Source organism: Mytilus galloprovincialis, chromosome 4 (assembly GCF_965363235.1).
Source record: "Mytilus galloprovincialis chromosome 4, xbMytGall1.hap1.1, whole genome shotgun sequence".
Taxonomy (NCBI): Eukaryota; Metazoa; Mollusca; class Bivalvia; order Mytilida; family Mytilidae; genus Mytilus; species Mytilus galloprovincialis.
Window position 1 is genome coordinate 40636156 of NC_134841.1, and position 26169 is coordinate 40662324.

Genomic DNA, 26169 nt, shown 5'->3' on the forward strand with positions numbered 1-26169 from the left:
CTTCTCTTTATCATTTTCGTTTGAGAACATTTTTAATGTTGAAAGATTTAAATTTTTTACGCGATTTTTTTATTAACACATAAATGCAAACTGTTTTTATGTTTTAGAAATCATCACTTTACATATGAAAACGACAGAAGAGTTCCGAATTGATTTGTTTTGCATTGGAGAATGGATGACCAAGTAGTTTTATATTTAATGCCACATAAAATTCAAAAGAAACGATATGATGACATGAAAAAAGCTGCAAAATGTAGAAAATTTACCATAGTTGACGACTTCAGGTGAACAACTGTTGACAACACTATAGATTTTTATTGTGACATAATTATTGACCAAAAGTTATCACACAAAAATAAAATAATCACAATATCTAAAATAAATGAACAGATCAATATTGTTTCAGAAGGAGCAACCAAATTACTAGTCCAAATAATTATGACGTCTTGAAAGGCTATTATAATTTTTTTCTTTGACGCCTTACTTCGGCGTCAAAAAAAAAATATAATAGCCTTTCAAGACGTCATAATTATTTGGACTACCAAATTACCAAAGCACTTAAAACTCAACCTAACTAATCGGTCCAAACAAACTGTCACCACATTGTTGGAAAGAAACACCTTCATTTATGAAATAATATACATAACATGTATCTAAATTGTTGACCTCATCTGTCATGACAGGCCACAGTAACATTTACTGGTCAGAGGCCATTATTAAAAATGGTAAAATTTGATGTGACCTGAAATTAGAGGCCATTCTCTCTATACTTATATCATTTGCTATAAACCTGTTTGTGAATTTTAAAACATAACAATGTAAAATCTAGACCAGCAAATTTTACTTTATCCACTACATCATTGTCCAACAGCTAATTTGCCAGACAAGCTGGCGTCATGGGACGTCAGAGCTCATCCCTTATTTAAAATGTGTATATTTGCCTGTCCAAAATAAATTTGCTGTTTGTTGCTTCTGGAGCTGATCGACTGACATCATTAGATCCATATATATCAATTTGTTCATTTTTCATTTATCTCTTCATTTATGTAAGTTTCATCTACCTGCCACCATTTATTTTCTCATATTTTGACAGTTTCACAATGACCAATCAATTACGGCATTTTACCTTTCACTTTGAAAGATTGTCATGTGACCATGCAACAAGGAAAGAATAACTTCAATAAGGCACAATGCATAATGGAAGCTGAACGATGCAAATGACTGTGGGTCAATATGAATACATAATCTAAAAGCCTTCTGTCAGACATTTTTGTGCGTTAGAACAATTATAGCAAGAATGTTTTATGTCCGTTCAGACAAATGTAAATTTTTCATCCATTTACCCAGACCTGCCAACTTTTGAAAATCTCCATGCATGGGAGTGTGCAACCAGATTTTGAGAATTACATTTTTTGTGGCGTTTCTGTGTACACTATTTTTTACTCTTGAAATAGTCTCATATCTCTTTGAAATAGCTCATATCTCTTCATTTTTCTTTTGGTTTACTGAAGATGAGCTAATAAGCCTTGATTTCTTTTATTTGCATGATTCTTGTACTTATTAATTGTCCAAATAGCTTAATTTAGAGAAAAATGGCATTAAAAATAATGGATTCAAATTAAGACCCTCCCCCTTTCCCCAATCCAAAGACCTTCTAATCTTCAAGTTAGCACCATGACTCAAAAGACTTCCCCCTAAATGTCCTAAAGTTAAAAGGATGAAGAAAGATTTTGAGTAAGTCTACCAGTATAAAGAGACAAAGTAAAGACCCCATTTTCTTCCCTCCAAAGACCTTCTTATCTTTGCACCATGACCCAAAAAACCTCAACCTAAATGTCCTAAAGTTAGAAGGATAAATCAACATTTTGATTTAGTCGTTCAGTATTAATCTACAGAGAAAATGGATAAAATTTGAGTTATCGTTTATGTTCAGAGTTGCTCTTACTGGCTGAGGCTTATTCACAGTAGAAGTTAATACAAAATGGCATCGATGTTAAAATCAGAACTGGACAGAAACATGTCGGATTTAAAAATAAATGCTGCTTTCTAATGAGGTCATCACAATTTTCGTATTTCAATTAATTACGATTTTGTCTTGAAACTACGGTAAGCGTTGCAAATTTATGATCACATGATGATAAAATGCTGACAGACCGATTCTGTTTACAAATTAATTACAAGATTTTTATGACCCATCAGATAAGGGGATGGATTACTTGAAACAAAAAATAATGACACCTGTTGTGATCGTTGATTAGGGTAGGGTCAAAAACTTGTCATAAATATGTCTCCAGGTAAAATTATAGATTTATGGAAATTGATAAAAAAAACTTCAAACTCGATAACCAATATTTTTTTCGGGGAATATTTTTTGAAAATCAGGTTTTTGACTTGTTTTACGATCCTGATATCGGGATTCGGGTTAAGGCATGAAAATCAGGATGATACCGCCAAAATCGGGATAGTTGGCAGGTCTGTATCCCTAAAAAAACAAAACCTATTATTAATATCATTTTCACAACATTTTTTGGGGCTCAATTGCCATGATTATCATCACTAATGATAACTAACATGGAGATTGCACATAAGTTATATAATGCCACCATATCTTATAATTAATCAATCATTGACAATGCATAAATAAGAATGTTACAACAGACCCGTGACAAAAAAAACCACCTAAATATATAAAATCAAAATGAGTCAGAAAATAGTCACAAAGTATATTTTAAGTCAATACAGCTATCAATTGAATGTTTTTAGTCAATAGTGTCATGCCTAAACAACTCATTGATAAAGAAGAAATGTCCCATCAGTCACCATTCTCTACAAAATCAAATTAATTCCATCTCAAACATTCATTATCATGTTCCTCTAGCAGAGCATGGATGTATACAGCCTTGATAATGATAATCTGTCACAAACTACCTGTCATTTATATATTTGTCTCGCCTTAAACAAATACTGGTGTGAGACTTGGGTATGCTGTACATGTTCAAGTTACTGGTGGCAACTGTATCAGCATTTTTTTTTGGAGGGGGGGGAATAGGCCAGTTTTTGGGGAATCACTTAAATTTCAATTTATTTAGTTGTATTAAGCAATTTCAAATTTTTTATTGGCACTTTTCATTTTCATGGAGATTTGTTTGGCAGTGCCACTCGGTCGTGAACTCAGTTTTTCTGTTAAAAGAGTTTATCATAACTAATACTTCTATTATGGCTATACATGTATGTGTGACAATAGAATGGACTTTCTTTATCGTCCTGAACATGCCTGAAATATTTACCACTGAACATTAAGCAAACAACAATCAATCAATCATGTAATATTTATATTAATTTCAGCCCTGAAGTAACACATATAGTAACAGAATTTGAGACACAAGAACAAGCAGTGAGGCACATTGGTTTAAACACTGCAGAGGAAAACAATGAAGAATCACCGGAATTTTTGAAGATTTCTTGGTTTACACAATCTATAAAGGCTAGAAAACCAGTTGAAATTCAGGACCATCATCGTCTTTTAAGAAATACACAAGAAGAAGTATGTACTTTTATCATGTTCAGTAATGATATGAATTTAATACAGGTCTTTTATGTATACTGTAAATTAAATCTACTTATAGGTACTTTTAAGCAAATTGTCCAGTGGATAAATAATTTCGTAATTGTCTACCAAATTTGTGTTATTTTGAACTCACCAAAGTCACAAAAAAAATTAATGACTTGTCTGATGTTGTGAAAATTTAATTACTTCATGCTGTTCACATTAACAGTCTTATTTGTTTCCCCCTATCTTGCCATAAAGGTTTTAAAAACAATCTTCACATCTGATGAAACAGAAATTGGAGACTGTGCAAGACTCTCATGGATAGCTGTAGTCAAAAAAACTTATCTAATGGAAGCATTGAAAAACAACTAAGAATATAATTATGGGTAATCAATTTAAGCCACAAAAACTTAGTGTTAGTGCAAAGTAAAATTGAGAATGGAAATGGGGAATGTGCCAAAGAGACAACAACCCGACCATAGAAAAAAACAACAGCAGAAGGTCACGAACAGGTCTTCAATGTAGCGAGAAATTCCTGCACCCGGAGTCGTCCTTCAGCTAGCCCCTAAACAAATATATACTAGTTCAGTGATAATGAACGCCATACTAATTTCCAAATTGTACACAAGAAACTAAAATTAAAATAATACAAGACTAACAAAGGCAAGAGGCTCCTGACTTGGGACAGGCGCAAAAATGCGGCGGGGTTAAACATGTTTATGAGATCTCAACCCTCCCCCTATACCTCTAGCCAATGTAGAAAAGTAAACGCATAACAATACGCACATTAAAATTCAGGTCAAGAGAAGTCCGAGTCTGAACTACATATCTGTACTTACACTATTATATTTTATACATTTTTATAATAAATGTTGGTGATAGTTGGAAATCCACTTTAAAACATCTCTTTGTACTTTTCATATATTATACATGTATGACATAAATTGAATTATCACTCCAAACCACCAGCTATCCCCTTGATTTACAGTGATTCAATCAAAAACATGCCAACAGGTGGTTTTTAAGTGATTCACTTTGTGTGTAGTGTAGTATGTGGCAGGATACACAGAGATTTGAGTGATTTCACTCTAAGTAACCAACAATCCTCCTGTTTCACTTTAATTCCTTCTAGAACAACAAGGATATTTGATATGATAAAAAAAGTTTGCATGTTCCTAGCTAGGAGTCTATAACCACTTATTAATAAAAGATAAACAGGAAGTGTTATATTTTAAAGATATTTATTATTTGTAACATATAGATATTCATTTAAACCATAAGTCATTGAATAGATTTTACTGAATTGCAGGTACATGTAGAAGAAAATGAAGGGGCATCAGAACCTAGATTTCCTGAGTGGGCATGTCAGAGATCAACACCATTGAAACATCAAAACGATTTTCTAGCTGTAAGAAAACTAAATTGTCATATGATTTAAACCTGTTTCAAACAAGTTATTTTTGAAGTACATGTATTCATATAGGCAATATACATGGTAGGCAAAGGTGTACTGACATTAGTGGTCTCTAAACACATTAGCTCCAAAAAGAGCTTTCGTTATAAATGCCATATTAATTATGTGTATCAGCGGGGGAAAAAATGTAAAGCATAAAAATATTGTAGATATGCCAATACACATAATAAACAGTGCCTGGTGATGTTTCATCTTTCCTTCATTAACTTTCAGTCTATTATTCAAGAAATAATTCATGCAAGCCATATATTTGTAGGAAATTTTCAAATGGAATGTGACGGTATATTTGAATTTTATCTGGAGTAATATCTTGGCAGAAGGATAACACACATATTTAAAATCATTAAAAACATTGTACCTTAAACAATATGTTTCCATTACTTAATATGTCAAACTTTGTCCACCGTAGCGGAGGGTGAATTATGTTTTACCTTGTTTTTATTGCAGACACAATTGGAGATTCTTCAAAAATATGCTGAAATGAAGGATGAAAACCATGATTATTCCAGAGCACTAGCCTTTCGCAGAGCCTCCTGTGTGGTCAAAAGTTTTCCTGTTACTGTGACCAATGTTAATCAACTAAACGGCATAAACCATGTTGGTCCACATAGTAAGAGAGTTATTGGGGTAAGTAAAACCATCATTGACCATTAAAATTTGCTCAAGTAAAAGGAAAACTCTAAATGTGCAAGGTCAATGACTCATTGATTTTCTTGTTTTTTGTAAATTTTTATTCAAACTAAAGTGGATCAATTTAAACACTGTTTTTTTTAATTGATTTTTCTCTTGACATAAAAGACAATCATTATAAACTAGATAAAATTGAAAAGAACTGAGTTGATGTAAACTATATTAAGCAATGTTAAAAATGTAATTGCCGAGATATTATTTAATATTGGTAACATTTAATGACTGAATGTAAAAGACTATGTTACTGCAATGTAAATGCCAGATTAATCTGCTTTGCCTCCTCCCTATTGGATTTTGATTGCAAATATATGCTGAATTCAATGATTTATATTTGGTTTTATTTTGAAATCATGAATTTATTCACTAGGAATTACTGGATGGTTATTGTGATGAGATCAATCGAATAGTAAATGAAGAATGGTTTGAAAAAATGAAGGTAAATTTATATTATTAAAGGTACATATTCTTACTGATATCCCATTATGCATACAAAGTTCCTATTGTGCTGGCTTTTTTAGACAATTTGTTCTTCTTGAATTACACTTCCCTACCAAAATACCTCTAAGTTTAATTAAAGATTTTGGCTAAAATGTAGAAAAGATACTTAGCATACTGTGGGGCAACGAAAACATTATTATAAGAAGTTAAACAATAATGCCATATCTTTCAGAAAATTATGAAATACAAAACACTTTATAGATAACTAAATAATGAATAACTAGAACCCTACCATACCTGTCAACCTGTGACGATGAAAATGCAGGTCATGACCTGCATTGAAGAATCAAATCTCAGGTCATAATGCGTACGAACTTTTTCGAGCTGAATTTCAGTATTTATGGTACATTTTCTTATAATGTATATCAAAGATACCAAAACATCAATGCATGTTCACTTGGTTATGTTATTTTAAACCTTATTTATTATTATTTCATTACACTTTTAAAGATTTTTATAAACTTGTGTATCACAGTCTTATGTCCTTTACTTTTTGTCATCATCTAAAATTTATTTTTCAATTGTAATTTTAAAATGAGACTACTAGCCTTTAAACATACCATGTAGAGGTAATACATGTATGAAAATTCATCTCTCTATTGGAAGGAAATTAGACTATGATAAAATATAGTAATACAGTTAAAGGAAGTATAAATGTAAAAAATAATTTTCAACTTTTTTTTAAAAATTGTATAAAGGTATAAAAATAATGAAAAGTTATTTTTCAATATGTATTTGAATTTTATATTATTATGATTTAATCTTTTTCACCCATAAAACGTAAATATAAGGAATAATTTTAAATGGTGACAAATAAGGGGAAGTAACTCTTAGTTGAAATATCTTTGTAAAACAACAGGGCAATTTATTTACGACTTAAAAAAACTAAAGTAATTGGTGTTAATCAACAGTGTGTTTGACACCAAAGCTGTCAAGTGAAGCCATGCACTTAATGGGTCACTTAATTTGACAGTTTACATAGCTAGATGAACTGCATGTTCATGGAAGAATTACGAATTTGCCGGTATTTCAAAAATCAATCTCAAGGCTAAGAAATACGGGTGAAATCGGGTCATTTTCGAAATTTCCGTGTTATTTCAATGACCCGGCGGGTGATCCGGGTGAACCCTCAGAATTGTGAAAATCTCGGGTCACACCCAGAGAATCCGGGTCAGTTGACAGGTATGCCCTACTAAAAACCAGGGGTGACTGAAGTAGGATTTCTCTGAATTTTGATGAAAAAAATAATTTTGCCAATAATTTTTGATGAAAGAAAAACTGTTTTTCCAATGAAAGATAAAAAAAAGTTTCTGCCCATAGAAAAATTCCAAACTGACCTTGATTTATATTTTTTATCCTTTACATAAGTGTTTATCTTCTGATGGACAGGTCATCAAACAATAAACACTCTCCCTTACTTCCTCTGGTATCTTTTGCTCTTTTCCTCTGGTATCTTTCGCCCTTCTTTTACTCACTACAAGCTATAAATCATCCAAAGACAGACAAAAGTGTAAGTGTATTGGTATAAAAAAGGGACGAAAGATACCAGAGGGACCGCAAAACTCATAAATAAAAAAATAAACTGAACGCCATGGCTAAAAATGAAAAAGACAAACAATAGTACACATGACGCAACATAGAAAACTAAAGAATAAGCAACATGAACCCGACCAACTTTCAGCTCATATAAAACATTCTGTAGTTTATTTTTCAATAGCCTTAATTTTTAAGTTCTAATACTCTTAAATAAAAAGTTTCATTTTCCTCAATTTTACCAAGCTTATTTGTAAATGTATTAAATATTTCCTTATTCATGAACTTAAGATCAATGTTTACATGGTAAAGTATATTTATGATAAGAAGGGTATACAAAATACTTACAGTAACCCAATTATAAAGATTAGAAATACATTCAGAGGTCACCATCAGGTTTTCAACAAAAGACAAGTGTCTGTTTAATATGTTAAGATCAAACATGTCTTCATTTCTCATTTAAAAAAATATTTTTTACAATTAAAAACCAATTGTTCAGAGAACAATTGAAGGTGTTTCCACATCAAAGAAATTTTGAAAAGAAGCTAGTTTCTCAAACTGATGCTTTAAATAAATGGTTTTGATCTGCTTTAAAGTGACTAAAGGAGATAATGTGCTACTTCCGGTTAAAGGAATAACACTTCCGGACTCAAATGATAGCTTATTTCACTCTGATTCCAAAAATATATAGTTTCTATATAAAAAAAGTGGAAAGATCTAATTATGCATGTATAGCATCTTTAATTTTGTCCCAGAAAATGACATTGCCATGCTCATGGTTGGGATATTCAATGTACGACTGTTTCTGTATTAATTCATATAAGATAAGGGGTAACTCTTCTGGAAGCAACTTCTCATAAAATACTAGAAATAACACATTTTTTCCATTCCTTGAATGAACACTTTCCATTCTTGCCATGTTGAATTCAAACATACAGTAATAAGACTCCAGAAAAGATCGGCTGATAATGCATATAGTTTTCCGGCTGTTTTGAATAGCACTGATGATATTTTGTGTTATCTCTTCACCGGGTATGAAATCTCGGTGATGTATGCATAATTTCATATTTCCATTTCGTTCAAGATGTTTGATGCAATCTCCTATGACAAATTTACAATCATTTTCAGAGTAAGATATAAAAGCATCGTAAACATATTCATTCAAATTTTCTTCCATATTCCTGTGAGATGTATACTTTAATTTTGCTGTGTAAAATAAGTAACGCAGTTTCCATCTGTGTCTATAAATAACTGCTGCTGATAATACTGCTATAAAAGCCAAAACAGAAAATGACACGCTTATTATCAAATACAAATGATTTGTACAATCTCTCTGTAGGTTAAGTAATACTTCTTCAAATGAATTCGGCTTCGAAAAACTTCCATTTTCAAATGTACATCTGAACTGTGTGTAATTGATAAAATGTTTCTGACTAAGCCTCATCCAGTTCAAAAAAGGCAATGTAAAACAGCTACATTGAAGGGGGTTATTACTGAGGTCAATTTTAGCATTTCCATTGTTCTTAAAAACTTTGTCTAGCTCCATTCTTGATTGGTCACTCAAATATTTTATTTTATTGTTTTTGAGATTTAAAATCTCTAAATTTACCAGAGAACTCATGTCAAAGTTACTATCTTTCAGAAAATTAAATCTTAAATCAATTACTCTCAGGTACTTTTGTCCTATGAAGATTGTAGTGTGAAGTTTGTAAATAGAGTTGTTTGACAGATTAACATATTCCAGTTTGCTATTTTGTATCCAAAGGCTATTATTTGCCAAATAATTTCCAAGTCTGTTATCTTCTAAATGTAAGGATGTGACTTGTTTGATGTTAAGTTTTAAGGCCTCCAAAGAATTATCACTTATATTAAGAGTTCTAAGGCTTGGTGGCACTTTTACAGGCATATCCAATTCATTAAAGTGTACATTTAAATTATTTGTAAAATGCAGTTCTTGAATAGGTGTCTTATTCAATACAACACTTATATTATTCAGTAGGTTTGAAAGAGGGACTGAGTAAAATGAAATGAAAAGATAATTCATTTTCAGTATTCTAATTGTTGTATTTGACAAACCAGAAATTAAAGCAAGCAGTTCATTTTCATCCAAATCATTTGAACGCCATCCATTTAGTTGTAATACTTTCAGCTTCATTAATTTTGAAAATTCCTCATGTTTTTCTCTGTATACTCTAGGCGAACAATGGTTGAAATAAACATGCGTTAAATTAGGTGTGTACTTGAACGTGTCACTTTCTAGAATAAATGTTTGACAGTTACAAGCACTGAGTGAATAAAGGTGTTTAAGGTAGGAAAATCCCTTTCCAAGAATTGCATCATAACCAAAACCTGTATTAACGTCCAGTTCTAAAATTTCTAACATTGCTAAATCAGAAATTGTTTTATCTGGAAAAACTATACCATAACTAGGAAAAATTTTCCGTGCAAAATTGTTGTTTTGAATAGACAGCCATGTGACTGATTCCAAAGGTTTGAAACTTTCTGTAGGAATATTAGATATGTTATAATGAAGTTCATTATCATTCAGTCGAAGATTTTGAAGGTTTTGAAGTCCTAGAAATGTTTTCTCATTTATTCTGGTCAGTCCATTGTGTGATAGATCCAGATCAGTAAGACGTTTCATAGATTCAAAGACTTTATTTGACATTCCACCACTGATCATGTTATTGTTCAAATCTAGCTTCATCAGGTTTCCAAGTCCATTGAATGTTTGATCATTCATTGACTGAAGCCTGTTGAATGATAAGTCCAGTACCTTTAGATTAGTCATGTGCTTGAAAGTATTGTTTGGTATTCGGATTATGAGGTTGTGTTGTAAATTAAGATAGACTGTGTCAAATGGTAAATCAGGAATATGTGAAAGATTTTTATATGAACAGTTGATTTTAAGTTCTCCTTTCTTGTAGAACTTTTCACAGGTGAATTTCAATTGATAGTTCCACATTGTAGCATTGTTGATATATAGAAAATTACTGCTGAACAGAATCAGTATCAGCTTGGTATATATGACTGCATTCATTGTGTTTAGTTTGGCCTATCTGTAATGATAATATTGTGTTATATATCTTTGCACTGTTTAGAAAAATCCTATTCATAAATTAAAAAAATCTGAAATTTGTATGGCCCTGTCAACACATTAAGATTTACACTTGTCCGTCTGTACACACATCTGTCTACGTCACAATTTGTTTCAGTTTTCCAACTTAAGTTTGCCTCAAATGGTAAATATTAACCACCAGAGACAGCTTTTTCAGAAAATAGCATGTTTTTTTCATATATGCCTTGTTAAGAAACAATGACAACCTTAAATTTGTCCTCAGAAGTAAAAATCAGAAAAAAGAAAGCAGCCAAAATCAGATGGGGTAGGAGTCATTTAGTGTCCACTACATTAACGGTACAGGTCATATGTATTTGCTATTATTCAAAATGCATTCATTTGTAGTTAAAAAACACAAAGAGGTATTAAATTGACAATTAAATTCATGGTAAAAACTACTGGTATATGTCTCTTTTTTGTCATAAATCTGTAAAAACAGACTTTTGGCAGACCTGGCTTGTCATTAATGTTTCCCAAGCAATGAAGTATATTTATATTCCTTAAAAAAACCGATATTGTCACTAAATTTCCTAAAAGAAAAAAAGAAAGGGAAACAGGACTGTTTATAAGTTCTTAAGTTAAAATAATCAATACATGATGGCTTTAACTTTATAGATCTGAACCCTTACCCTAAGTAATAGTTCAAAAAATCGTTGAATTCTATGGTCTGGTATATTCGGTGACAGCAAAAATTACAAATAATCTTACAAAATTGCAGAAAGCATATATAATGATGAAAGATATTGGTTTTACGATTGCACTGTACTTCTCCATCATCTATTGTATAGAGGCATACAAGTTTTCTACATAAACAATTGAAAAAAGAAAAAAAAATCATTACCTGTTTGTCATATGTTCACGTAGACTTCAAGACATGTAGATAAAAATGGAGACCTATTGCAATACATTTTGTACTTTCATATAAAATTATAAATATGTGTATAATTAGTAATTTTTTAAGTGGAAAATATCCTGTATTACAGGATATCAATGTACTTTGAGGGAAAGAAAAGATTCAGTTCAGTCATGAAAATCTATAATAAAGAGTGAAATTGTTAAAAAAAGAAATTAAATCGTGTGTTTTCAAAAGTTTTTACATGACAGACATGAAATATAATGTAATATGGTTTACCATTATCATCAACACTCAGTAAGGATACTCATATTTGCTTTTACTATTTATCATGAAATTTAAACACAACGTTAAGATTGTAGGAAAAATTATACGTTTTGGCCATTTTTTTTGTTGTTTTTCAGTTTATGAGTTATGGGATTTTAAAAACCTGTAGATTTTTCACATATCAAGCACTGACTCCACCGTCTGTCCAGTGAGAATCAATTGTCAGTAGTTATTTTATGTCATATCTTATAGTAATGGTTTTTTTTATCATTTATGTCATTTAATTATAATGGCAGATTTTTTATGGTGATCTCTGTTTAATTTGTTCACAAGTTTTTAGCCCTCAGTGACTTACAACTTGACTCACTTTTTGGCACTAATATTGTAGGTGACAGTATGTTGTCATCTACTAGATGTTTTGGTTCGTTGTGTTGTTTAATTGCTGTCTCATTGACATTTATACCTCAGCTCCTATTAGTCATACACATTACTTTGTGAAATGGCATCTTCTTTTAAATTAAAAAAAAACTAACATTCATTACTATAATAGTAAAATTGTCAAATGGTAAATCAGGAATATGTGAAAGATTTTTATATGAACAGTTGATTTTAAGTTCTCCTTTCTTGTAGAACTTTTCACAGGTGAATTTCAATTGATAGTTCCACATTGTAGCATTGTTGATATATAGAAAATTACTGCTGAACAGAATCAGTATCAGCTTGGTATATATGACTGCATTCATTGTGTTTAGTTTGGCCTATCTGTAATGATAATATTGTGTTATATATCTTTGCACTGTTTAGAAAAATCCTATTCATAAATTAAAAAAATCTGAAATTTGTATGGCCCTGTCAACACATTAAGATTTACACTTGTCTGTCTGTACACACATCTGTCTACGTCACAATTTGTTTCAGTTTTCCAACTTAAGTTTGCCTCAAATGGTAAATATTAACCACCAGAGACAGCTTTTTCAGAAAATAGCATGTTTTTTTCATATATGCCTTGTTAAGAAACAATGACAACCTTAAATTTGTCCTCAGAAGTAAAAATCAGAAAAAAGAAAGCAGCCAAAATCAGATGGGGTAGGAGTCATTTAGTGTCCACTACATTAACGGTACAGGTCATATGTATTTGCTATTATTCAAAATGCATTCATTTGTAGTTAAAAAACACAAAGAGGTATTAAATTGACAATTAAATTCATGGTAAAAACTACTGGTATATGTCTCTTTTTTGTCATAAATCTGTAAAAACAGACTTTTGGCAGACCTGGCTTGTCATTAATGTTTCCCAAGCAATGAAGTATATTTATATTCCTTAAAAAAACCGATATTGTCACTAAATTTCCTAAAAGAAAAAAAGAAAGGGAAACAGGACTGTTTATAAGTTCTTAAGTTAAAATAATCAATACATGATGGCTTTAACTTTATAGATCTGAACCCTTACCCTAAGTAATAGTTCAAAAAATCGTTGAATTCTATGGTCTGGTATATTCGGTGACAGCAAAAATTACAAATAATCTTACAAAATTGCAGAAAGCATATATAATGATGAAAGATATTGGTTTTACGATTGCACTGTACTTCTCCATCATCTATTGTATAGAGGCATACAAGTTTTCTACATAAACAATTGAAAAAAGAAAAAAAAATCATTACCTGTTTGTCATATGTTCACGTAGACTTCAAGACATGTAGATAAAAATGGAGACCTATTGCAATACATTTTGTACTTTCATATAAAATTATAAATATGTGTATAATTAGTAATTTTTTAAGTGGAAAATATCCTGTATTACAGGATATCAATGTACTTTGAGGGAAAGAAAAGATTCAGTTCAGTCATGAAAATCTATAATAAAGAGTGAAATTGTTAAAAAAAGAAATTAAATCGTGTGTTTTCAAAAGTTTTTACATGACAGACATGAAATATAATGTAATATGGTTTACCATTATCATCAACACTCAGTAAGGATACTCATATTTGCTTTTACTATTTATCATGAAATTTAAACACAACGTTAAGATTGTAGGAAAAATTATACGTTTTGGCCATTTTTTTTGTTGTTTTTCAGTTTATGAGTTATGGGATTTTAAAAACCTGTAGATTTTTCACATATCAAGCACTGACTCCACCGTCTGTCCAGTGAGAATCAATTGTCAGTAGTTATTTTATGTCATATCTTATAGTAATGGTTTTTTTTATCATTTATGTCATTTAATTATAATGGCAGATTTTTTATGGTGATCTCTGTTTAATTTGTTCACAAGTTTTTAGCCCTCAGTGACTTACAACTTGACTCACTTTTTGGCACTAATATTGTAGGTGACAGTATGTTGTCATCTACTAGATGTTTTGGTTCGTTGTGTTGTTTAATTGCTGTCTCATTGACATTTATACCTCAGCTCCTATTAGTCATACACATTACTTTGTGAAATGGCATCTTCTTTTAAATTAAAAAAAAACTAACATTCATTACTATAATAGTAAAATTGTCAAATGGTAAATCAGGAATATGTGAAAGATTTTTATATGAACAGTTGATTTTAAGTTCTCCTTTCTTGTAGAACTTTTCACAGGTGAATTTCAATTGATAGTTCCACATTGTAGCATTGTTGATATATAGAAAATTACTGCTGAACAGAATCAGTATCAGCTTGGTATATATGACTGCATTCATTGTGTTTAGTTTGGCCTATCTGTAATGATAATATTGTGTTATATATCTTTGCACTGTTTAGAAAAATCCTATTCATAAATTAAAAAAATCTGAAATTTGTATGGCCCTGTCAACACATTAAGATTTACACTTGTCCGTCTGTACACACATCTGTCTACGTCACAATTTGTTTCAGTTTTCCAACTTAAGTTTGCCTCAAATGGTAAATATTAACCACCAGAGACAGCTTTTTCAGAAAATAGCATGTTTTTTTCATATATGCCTTGTTAAGAAACAATGACAACCTTAAATTTGTCCTCAGAAGTAAAAATCAGAAAAAAGAAAGCAGCCAAAATCAGATGGGGTAGGAGTCATTTAGTGTCCACTACATTAACGGTACAGGTCATATGTATTTGCTATTATTCAAAATGCATTCATTTGTAGTTAAAAAACACAAAGAGGTATTAAATTGACAATTAAATTCATGGTAAAAACTACTGGTATATGTCTCTTTTTTGTCATAAATCTGTAAAAACAGACTTTTGGCAGACCTGGCTTGTCATTAATGTTTCCCAAGCAATGAAGTATATTTATATTCCTTAAAAAAACCGATATTGTCACTAAATTTCCTAAAAGAAAAAAAGAAAGGGAAACAGGACTGTTTATAAGTTCTTAAGTTAAAATAATCAATACATGATGGCTTTAACTTTATAGATCTGAACCCTTACCCTAAGTAATAGTTCAAAAAATCGTTGAATTCTATGGTCTGGTATATTCGGTGACAGCAAAAATTACAAATAATCTTACAAAATTGCAGAAAGCATATATAATGATGAAAGATATTGGTTTTACGATTGCACTGTACTTCTCCATCATCTATTGTATAGAGGCATACAAGTTTTCTACATAAACAATTGAAAAAAGAAAAAAAAATCATTACCTGTTTGTCATATGTTCACGTAGACTTCAAGACATGTAGATAAAAATGGAGACCTATTGCAATACATTTTGTACTTTCATATAAAATTATAAATATGTGTATAATTAGTAATTTTTTAAGTGGAAAATATCCTGTATTACAGGATATCAATGTACTTTGAGGGAAAGAAAAGATTCAGTTCAGTCATGAAAATCTATAATAAAGAGTGAAATTGTTAAAAAAAGAAATTAAATCGTGTGTTTTCAAAAGTTTTTACATGACAGACATGAAATATAATGTAATATGGTTTACCATTATCATCAACACTCAGTAAGGATACTCATATTTGCTTTTACTATTTATCATGAAATTTAAACACAACGTTAAGATTGTAGGAAAAATTATACGTTTTGGCCATTTTTTTTGTTGTTTTTCAGTTTATGAGTTATGGGATTTTAAAAACCTGTAGATTTTTCACATATCAAGCACTGACTCCACCGTCTGTCCAGTGAGAATCAATTGTCAGTAGTTATTTTATGTCATATCTTATAGTAATGGTTTTTTTTATCATTTATGTCATTTAATTATAATGGCAGATTTTTTATGGTGATCTCTGTTTAATTTGTTCACAAGTTTTTAGCCCTCAGTGACTTACAACTTGACTCACTTTTTGGCACTAATATTGTAGGTGACAGTATGTTGTCATCTACTAGATGTTTTGGTTCGTTGTGTTGTTTAATTGCTGTCTCATTGACATTTATACCTCAGCTCCTATTAGTCATACACATTACTTTGTGAAATGGCATCTTCTTTTAAATTAAAAAAAAACTAACATTCATTACTATAATAGTAAAATAAAATAATAGACATTAAATGAAATGTTCTTTCATTTTAAATTGCTACTACAAGTTTTAATTGAAATTTGACACCTGACCTGTCAAAGAATGACAAAAATATGATAATTATAAACCATTTTTTTGGCAAAGTCACAACTAAATTAAGTCAGATTTAATCAATAAATATTATTTCCTTGTCTGACGTCCAATGTCTTGAGTGTTACTTGAACTCATTGACAGAACCTATTTCTTATACATTTCAAGATGATGTCATCAGAATAACAATGTCACATAAATTGTCATTTTGATATAGAATAAAATATAAAAAGCTTTCTTATTTAAATTGAACAAAATAACACAGTAAAAACATTAGTATACTAGAACTTGAATGGAGATGCATGAATTATGAAATGTCCTGTTTCAGTATATGATCAAGTTGTAGTTTAATGCATTAATGAGGTTTGTTTTGTCTTTTTGGAGCAATTATGTTATTTTTATAAAAAAAAATGACTTCATTTAGTAACTATGCAAGCCTTTTGTTTCATTGTTGTTGTTTTTGTTGTTGTTTTTTTTTTACTTTCCATATCCACAGCCACTTATAGATTGATATATTTTCTTTGAGTAATGTTGATCTCTTCGTTTTGGCTACTCTTTTTTGCTGTTTAAATTCATGCTCTTATTTGTATTGATCAATTTAACTCTTTGGCCTCTAATTTACAAGATTATATTTTATTCTCATTAGACCAAGTAAGTTGATAAATATGTCACAATTCTCTCTCCAGCGACGCCAAGTTGATTTAAAGCTGAACAGAAATGACCATGAAACAATAAAGTGAAAATAATGCAAGTGACAAATGCCATTGTCCATACACTTAAGATTTTAATAAAATGACGGGTGGAAAATTTGTAAACATGTGGAAGGTTTTGCTGTTATATCCTATACCAATGATAATAGGAATGATCTATTTACAGATGTTCACCGGTGTTTTTGGAGTTGGACCTTCCACGGCTAAGAAATGGATAGAAAGAGGTTGGACATCCATTAAAGATGCACAAGAGAGTACGGATATATCCAAAGATTGGAGAGTACAGTGGGGTAGGCATTTAGATTCTAAATTTTTAAACAAAACATAAATCAATAAGAACTGGTAATAAATTTATATTGATGTACATGTATGAGGGTTTGGATGGGGGGGCCTATTTTTCTGTAAACATTTAATTTTCACCCCTTTTTTCTCTAATCTTTAAAAAAAGTAAACCCTTTTTTCTCTAGTTTTCAAATAATTAACCCCTTTTTTCTCTAATCTTCATTTTTTAAGGGCATTATTCTTTAATCATTTAACCCCATCCAAACCCTCATGTATCAGTGTATTAGCTTAAAATTAAGGAAGGCAAATACCATTTTAAAACCTATTTTTAATATTTTTAATTTTAAAAATCAATACTTTTGACAGGAGAATGACATCTTTTGGGCTTAGATGGCAATGCACACTATCACCAATAAAGTATTTTACACCAATATCAGTTAGAAATAATTATTTGGTGGTTAAAAAAAAGAAATATTCAGTGGATTTCTACAAAAGACAACTTGATCCTCCATTAAAATTTCTAGTAAATTTCCTTTAATCACAATAACAGTGTCTCACAATAACAGTGTTTCATTGCTGCTCTTTTTGATTCGAGCGTCACTGGTGAGTCTTTAGTAGACGAAATGCCCGTCTGGCATAAATATAAAATTTCAATCCTGGTATCTATCTTGTGTTTACTTCAACTTGATAATTGTTCAACAATTTAAAAAAAAAAACTAATACCTTTGCTATTGATAAAATATCTCTTCAAGAATTTTGGTTTCAGTCAGAAGCTAAACTTTCATTATTATATGCACAAGTTGATGTCAATTAAAATTTCTAATATAATGTCTAATTTTTATCATAATTTTTCAAAGATGTGTAATCTCCCATCCCCCTTGGACGCTTTAAACAAAGTTTTCTTACCACTATATATGTCAGTATGATAGCAAATAATTGAATGTAATGATAATTTTGAAAGGTCTAGCATTTCATGATGATTTGATGAACCCAGTGAAATCCAATGAAGCCTATCGATTCACAGAAATTATCCAAACAGAGGCAGAGAAAATACTACCTGGAATAGTAGTACAACTGACAGGAGGCTTTAGAAGGTATTTTGTAGTAAATTACTCTGCATTGTGAAGTACTTTTAAATGTTTGGTTAAAAATTTGGAGATTTTAAGTTTAATAAAAAAAAATATTTCCGTCAAAATTGCACTTATTAGCTCACCGGGAGAGATCTGTTTGCGCCAAAAATGCGTCCTTTTGTGCCACAACCTTTTTCTCTAATGCTACGTTTGCGCCACATGTTTTAAAATTGCATGGTATCGTCTGCACAAATAAAACATACGATTGCGCCAATTAGAAGTAAAATGACTTCCCTACTTCTTTATTTGGACTTAGAACCGGCAGGTTAAACGGCAAATGTTTCCTTTTCTGAAATATATCTTCTTAGCTGCTGCATGGGTACTGCCCAATTTAATGTATATAGTAGCTTGTAACTTCACTTTATTGTCCAAAAACACAAACATTGGAGGTTGAAATGCATAAAACAGTTCATAATAATTCCTAACAATAATGAAGCCCATACACATGGTGGGAGCACAGCACTGTGTCATCAACATATGTTACGAGCTAAAACATAATCAGCAAAATTTAAGCTTCTATTTTCTTCTATTTTGGCAAATCTTTATTAAATATTCAGCAAAGCAATAAGTTCTATTCTCTCTCTGTACATTGACTGTCTAATGCATCTTAAGTAATTTCTCTCCAGATGATCATCTTCATGGTGAAATATCTCCGAACATATAATACTTTTAAAGTAAAAAATTAGAATAAATATATATCAATCAATAATGTTTATAGTAAATATGTGTACATGTACAGGTGAATTTGCCAAAAAGAGTTCCAATATTGGCACAATTGATACATTTGAAAAACAAAATTTTTCCCAAATGATACCCATGAAAAACAGTAATTTGCGCAAAAGGACTGCTGCCAGCTCACCTGGCCCCAGGGCCAAGTGAGCTTTTTCATCACACAACATCCAGCAAGGTTGTCTGTTATTGTCTACAATAATCTGCCTCTCTGATTCAACTGGGCCAAATTTAATCAAATTTTACCACAATCATTGTTTGGGTACTATTTAGTTAAAAATGTGTCCCCACCTGCCAACCAATATGGCAGACATGATTAAAAAAATGACTCTTACTATAGAAAATAGATAGAAACTGTGAAAATTTATCAGCAAAACAAGATCAACATTAAAATATTTTTAGTGATGAATTGTATTCTAGTCTACAATGTTTGAGAGTGTCCATTGTTGAAGATGCATATAAAATAAGGTTATCTACACAAATTTCTAGATTCTGTGGTTTTTCTTGAACTGAAAGCACACAATTAATCCTAGGAAAATATTATTTTTTTTAAGTGTACCGGTATTTTAATCTCATTATTATGCACTCTCCAAAAAATTGGATTGGGTTATATGGTAATCAATGATTACATATATATTTGTCCATGTACCTTGTTATGACAACTCCGAAATAAAATTCACTGTTCATGCTTTTTTATTCCCGCTGACCCTAACAAATGCATTATCCGTCAAAAATAATCATAATATTCTTATTTTTATGAAATGAAATGCATTTATCACAAAAAAAATTGATAACACTTTCTGTAGTGAAAAAATAAAACTTCCAATTTACGTTTCTAAAAATAGACGAATCAATTATAACTGATCTTGAAATGTCGTTTGCGCAAATAATTTTGCGAAACAAAACCTGTGTTTAAAACCAATTACACAATAAGTTCGTTTTCGTATTTGTCATCAGTCCGTAAGATGCATCATCTGATAGAAATAGACTTGTCCAAATATGGACAGGTGTACGTCAAGTTAAAGTACTGACTAGTAAATAATCATTTGGAATTTTCTTGTTTCATAGATAATAAAAAAAATATCGTCCATTTGGATAAAAAACGGGAATGCATGACAACAGATTAACCAACTATTCTCATTTTCTCCAGTGGACGAGTCTATTACGTTTTTGACACATGTGTTGAAACTTATTTTTCTACAACGTTTATACATTTTTTTCTTTATCAGTTTTTGTGCTGGAAGATCATAATTCACCAAGTTTTCAGGAATTGATTAAGAGCTACACGAATCTGTTTTTCATGTTTGTGAAATGACAATTTAATTTCGTCTTTGTCCGTGCAACACCCCTGTCCTAAGTTGCATTAAAGCACAAAATAATCAATCAATCAATCTTATCTATGTACACTATATAATATTGCTGTGGAGGTATTAAATTATGCATGAAAAGTTATGATAGGTATTTTTCTATGAAATAACAAGTTAAAGATGGAAATTAATAATCATTATGATATTATTTACCAATAATACTAATATACAGTGGATTCATAAAAAATTGTTGGATACAAATTTTCATGGATTTTTAGTTACCATATATATCAAGAATTCCAATGTGCAACAAATTTACAAATTTTCTATAAGAGTGTATGCAAATCAAATATCTGTCAAGATGCAAGTTTTCATCTATCTATGAAAATTGTTACACACGAAAATAAATGAGTCCACTATATATTTAAAATATCTTCTTTCAGAGGGAAACATCAAGGCCATGATATAGATATTTTGTTCACCCATCCAAATGGAGAAGAAACTGGATTTTTACCAAAACTGCTAACAAGACTTGAAAAATTAAACATGGTTTTATGTGGGTCTCACGAATCATCTTCATTTCATGAAAAAGTTTTATCTGAGGATTTTAAATTAACTGCAAGAGGACAATTAGACCATTTTGAAAAATGGTTAGGAATTTGTAAGCTCCCTAAAGATTCAGTCTCTGGTGATGATGCTCAAATTCCTTTATCAAATGAACTAGAAAAATGTACAGAAATAAAAGAAAATATAGACAGTTTAGATGATTATGAACCTAAAGCAAAAAAGCAAAGAAAGTGCAATGGAGATAATTCTCCTTTCACAATAGCTACCAGTGAAAGAGACTGGATAGCTCGTCGTGTAGACTTCATTATGTCTCCATACAGTCAATATTATTATGCTTTGGTTGGATGGACAGGCAGCAAACAGTTTAATCGGGACCTCAGATTGTATTCTCAAAAGGTGTTAAACAGAAAGTTAACAAGCCATGGATTCTATGACTTTACAACAGTAAGTCCTGATGTAATTTTATTGTTACAATAAACTGAGCATGTGTTCACAAAATGTAGCACCTTTGTTCATTCAATTACATTTTAATTTTAAAACGATAATAAAACAAGAGGCTGTCACAACGACAGCAAACCGGATTTATTTATATTTATTTGTGTCACAATATCACAAGAACCAATACTGATGAATGGTGAAAGTGAAAATCGTCAATATCAAATTTGACCTCCATTTTGTCATCAGTATCAACATATTAAAATTTGAAAAGCTTAGATTGAATGGTTCATGAGTAAATGCAACAATGTGAATGGAAACACCATTTTACGATCTTTCAAGAACCATAACTCCTGATCAGTAAAAGTCAAAATCGTCATTATTGAACTTGACCTCTTTTTTTGTCATCAGTAACAACATATAAAAATTTCAACAGCTTTGGTTGAATGGTTCATTAAAAAATGCACGGACACGACTAGAAACACCATATTTCAATCTTTCAAGAACCATAACTCCTGAACGGTATAAGTCAAAATCGTCATTATTGAACTTGACCTCCATTTTGTCATCAGTAACAACATATTAAAATTTGGGAAGCTTTCGTAGAACAGTTCATGCGTAAATGCACGGACACGACTGGAAACTCCATTTTTCAATCTTTCAAGAACCATAACTCCTGAACAGTAAACGTCAAAATCGTCATTATTGAACTTGACCTCCATTTTGTCATCAGTAACAACATATTAAAATTTGGGAAACTTTGGTAGAACAGTTCATGCGTAAATGCACGGACAGGACTGGAAACTCCATTTTTCAATCTTTCAAGAACCATAACTCCTGAACGGTAAAAGTCAAAATCGTCATTATTGAACTTGACCTCCATTTTGTCATCAATAACAACATATTAAAATTTTGGAAACTTTGGTAGAACAGTTCATGCGTAAATGCACGGACAGGACTGGAAACTCCATTTTTTAATCTTTCAAGAACCATTACTCCTGAAAGGTAAAAGTCAAAATCGTCATTATTGAACTTGACCTCCAATTTGTCATCAGTAACAACATATTAAAATTTGGGAAGCTTTGGTATAACAGTTCATGCGTAAATGCACGGACACGACTGGAAAGTCCATTTTTCAATCTTTCAAGAACCATAACTCCTGAATGGTAAAAGTCAAAAACGCCATTATTGAACTTGACCTTCATTTAGTTGTCAGTAACAACATATTAAAATTTTAAAAGCTTTGGTAGAACAGTTCATGAGTTAATGCACGGACAACATTTGATTGCAGACAATTAGAATTATAACACTGTTCAAATCAAAGATACATATTTTTAATAAATAGAATAAGCAATTTTTTAACTTTGTTTGAAATGTTAAAAAAAATGTATACTAGTAGTTCAATAAACTACTATCTAGTCAAAGAAGTAATAACATTATATTTTTTTTTCAGGGCAAAACTTTACCAGCAAATAGTGAAACAGAAGTTTTTGAAAACTTGAATCTTCAGTATCAACATCCAAAAAACAGAAATTGTTAACAAGTCAACGACTGTTTGTACAGATCCAAGATTGTGCAATAAAGACAATGAAATAAGATAATCACTAAAAACAGAAGTCTGAAAATAAAATACAGCATAGAATTACTCAAATTAATCACATATTTATGATAATTTGTTGAATATCAAAATGCATAAGGTCAAAAAAAAATAAAACATGTGTTTCTGCTAACCTTACCTGCCCTAATTTTTTAGTGCCTACACTATCACTTTTTATGCTATTTTGGAACAAGTCGGACATATTCCCTTTGTAGTACTTAGCTAAATATTGTTTGCAAAATAAAATGATATTGCTTACCTACCTAACTGACCATTTTTTTCCAGCATGTTGTGGAAACACATGTATTATATTTTTGGCCTTACTTTTCTACAGTTGTTGTTGCATCATAATTAGTTGAGTGTGGCAGATTGATGGTCTTATACTAAGTGTGGTCAGCAGCAGACGATCAGCTTATTCAAAGGGTCAGTAGAGTACTGTGTTGTATATGAAAGAATTAACCTTAGTTTGGAATTTCAGCAATGTTCTTCCATTCAATATTCAATTTGTTGAAAAATTTGATCTCTTTGACATATTCCCCCATTTCCATTTTCAATTTTATCGTGTTTATCATGGCATATTCGTAGGCTTTTAGCATATATTTTCTTTTGTTTATTTACACATTTTATAATTTATATTTTAAAATTTAAAATTTAAAATTTTAAATTTTAAATTTTAAATTTTTTAATTTTAAAATTTTTATTGATTGATCCCCACCATTTTTTAAATTTTAATAATTGGTCCTTATCAATTTTTATGATTGATTTTATAGTTGTAACACATTTTTAAATGATGTTTCGCAAATTTAAATGAATATGTAACTTTGATATAAATTTGATATTGAATTTTATAACAAAAATATTGTCAATTAAATATATTTAAATATTCAACATTCAGACTTTCAATATAAACAATTAATTTGTCATATTTTAACACTAGTAAGTAATTTTATGCTTATTACATTTTATGTATCAGGTTCATATTCCTTTTAAAAATATATGTATAGATACAAATGATTATGCAGTTGCTACACAATTCTTGCTCATTTGAGTAATTTGTAATATTGGTGGGATTGTGATCCTGATGTCACCCACTAATATTTGAATATATATGTTTTTCATTCATGGCATTGGAATATACTCTTTACAATTATAATTATGGTTCAATGGAATCAATGTAAACTGTTCTAATTTTCTGATGGATTAATTAGACTAAGCAAGAATTTGGACTTATGAAGATGAATCAGTTTTAAAATGCATTTTAGTATTTAAGCTGTTTATCATGTAAATGCATGGTATTAGTAATTGTCAGTTTTAGAAATAAAATATATTTATTTAGAATTTTATTATTTTGTTGCTGTATGAAATTATAGAAAGAATATCCTTGTTAAAAAGGGGAATAAACAGTATTAATCCAGAAAATATACAGGAACAACTAACACAATCAAAAGCTAGCAAAAAAGATATTTGATGAAACAAATATAAAAAGACATAGATTACAGACAAGACTTAACAACAAAACCTTTGTTAAATTTTAAAACAAGATAGAGTGAAAAAAACCCATGTGATCTGTTGGTTGTCTATGTTTCATGATAGTGGTATAAATAGTTTAACTGGTGTATCACTAGCATGGCAACACTGGGGTTGTGAGTTGACAGATGTGTTTGACTTATTTCTGAATTGACAAGGATTGCCAGTTTTTCTGCGGAAGGTCAGTGGCTCTCCTATGGCATCCCAGATTTCACCACCAATAAAAACTTGATTGCTGTGAAAAAGCTAAAAGTGCCATTAAACACCAATCAATCAGGTGGTATGGAAGACTGAGCTTATCTTATGAACAGTGAAAGGAGAACATGTTTGGATCAACTGGGTTGCCTCTACGCAGGGCTACATAAATTTGACCACAGAACCAATACATGTACTTAGCATGGCTGCTACAAAGATCTAGATAATCCTTGTTGAAACGGTACCTGTTTTATACTTGTACCATCGTTTTAAATAAACTGTTACTTATACAAACCTTCTCTGGCAGTGGGCCTAATGTTTGACCAGTCGAGATTAAATTAGAAATATGTTCTAGGCTCATTGGTGTTCTGAACCTGAGACTACTATAACACAGTGTTATAGAAGCCTCAGTCTGAACAGACAACGCTCCATGGATAAGCAAAGTAATAGTATAGGTGGTAGCATGACAGTTGTTATCCATTTGTTTGATAGGTTTGTTTTTTTTATTTGGCCATTTGCTTATGGACTTTCCGTTTAGAATTTTCCTCGAAGTTTGCGGTATTTTTGTTGTTTTACTTTTCACTCCACTTTAGAGAAGCTTTCGAATGACATGATGCTATACTCAAGTTTCAACATTGCTACACAAACTCGTGCTATGATTTCCAACTGCACAACATGTTTTTGAAATATCCATAAACGCTCAAAATTAAAGGCAAACATGTAAGACGTTAAAACAACTTCGAAAAGCCTCAACAAAAATGGCACAAACGTCAAAGGTCAACATTGCATAAAGGTGCTGCACCCTATAAAAAAAAATCACAAAAATACTGAACTCCGAGAAAAATTCGATCGGAAAGACCCTAATCACATGGCAAAATCAAATGACAAAACACATCAAACGAATGGACAACAACTGTCATATTCCTGACTTGGTACATGCATTTTCAAATGTAGAAAATGGTGGATTGAACCTGGTTTTATAGCGCTAAACCTCTCACTTTTACAACAGTCTCATTAAATTCCGTTATATTTATAACGATGTGTGAAAAAAAGCAGACATAATAAATAAAATAGTCAAAATATAGGTACAGCAGTCATCACTGTGTTACAATCTTAAAACAAAATTTATAAAAAAGCACACAAGCATCTATCAAATTAAAAACACATTCATTGCTTCGCTTGTCTGACGTTAG

At 30.8% G+C, this 26169-nt stretch overlaps 2 protein-coding genes across 2 annotated transcripts; one reads left to right on the forward strand and one right to left on the reverse strand.

The window, feature by feature from the left end:
* The first annotated feature begins 88 nt into the window (after positions 1–88).
* On the forward strand, positions 89–24592 carry LOC143072148 (DNA-directed DNA/RNA polymerase mu-like). The gene is made up of 9 exons (XM_076246965.1): positions 89–284; positions 3346–3544; positions 4860–4958; positions 5472–5651; positions 6082–6150; positions 17374–17497; positions 18451–18583; positions 21099–21666; positions 23111–24592. Exons 1-9 carry the CDS (start codon positions 172–174, stop codon positions 23195–23197), a joined length of 1572 nt encoding a protein of 523 aa, XP_076103080.1. The 5' UTR covers positions 89–171; the 3' UTR covers positions 23198–24592.
* LOC143072147 (toll-like receptor 4) lies at positions 4850–11782 on the reverse strand. Its single transcript, XM_076246963.1, has 2 exons — positions 11705–11782; positions 4850–10804 (listed from the first exon to the last, which is right to left on the reverse strand). The coding sequence occupies exon 2, from the start codon at positions 10783–10785 to the stop codon at positions 8467–8469; it is 2319 nt and encodes a 772-aa protein (XP_076103078.1). The 5' UTR covers positions 10786–10804; positions 11705–11782; the 3' UTR covers positions 4850–8466.
* Positions 24593–26169: the final 1577 nt, after the last annotated feature.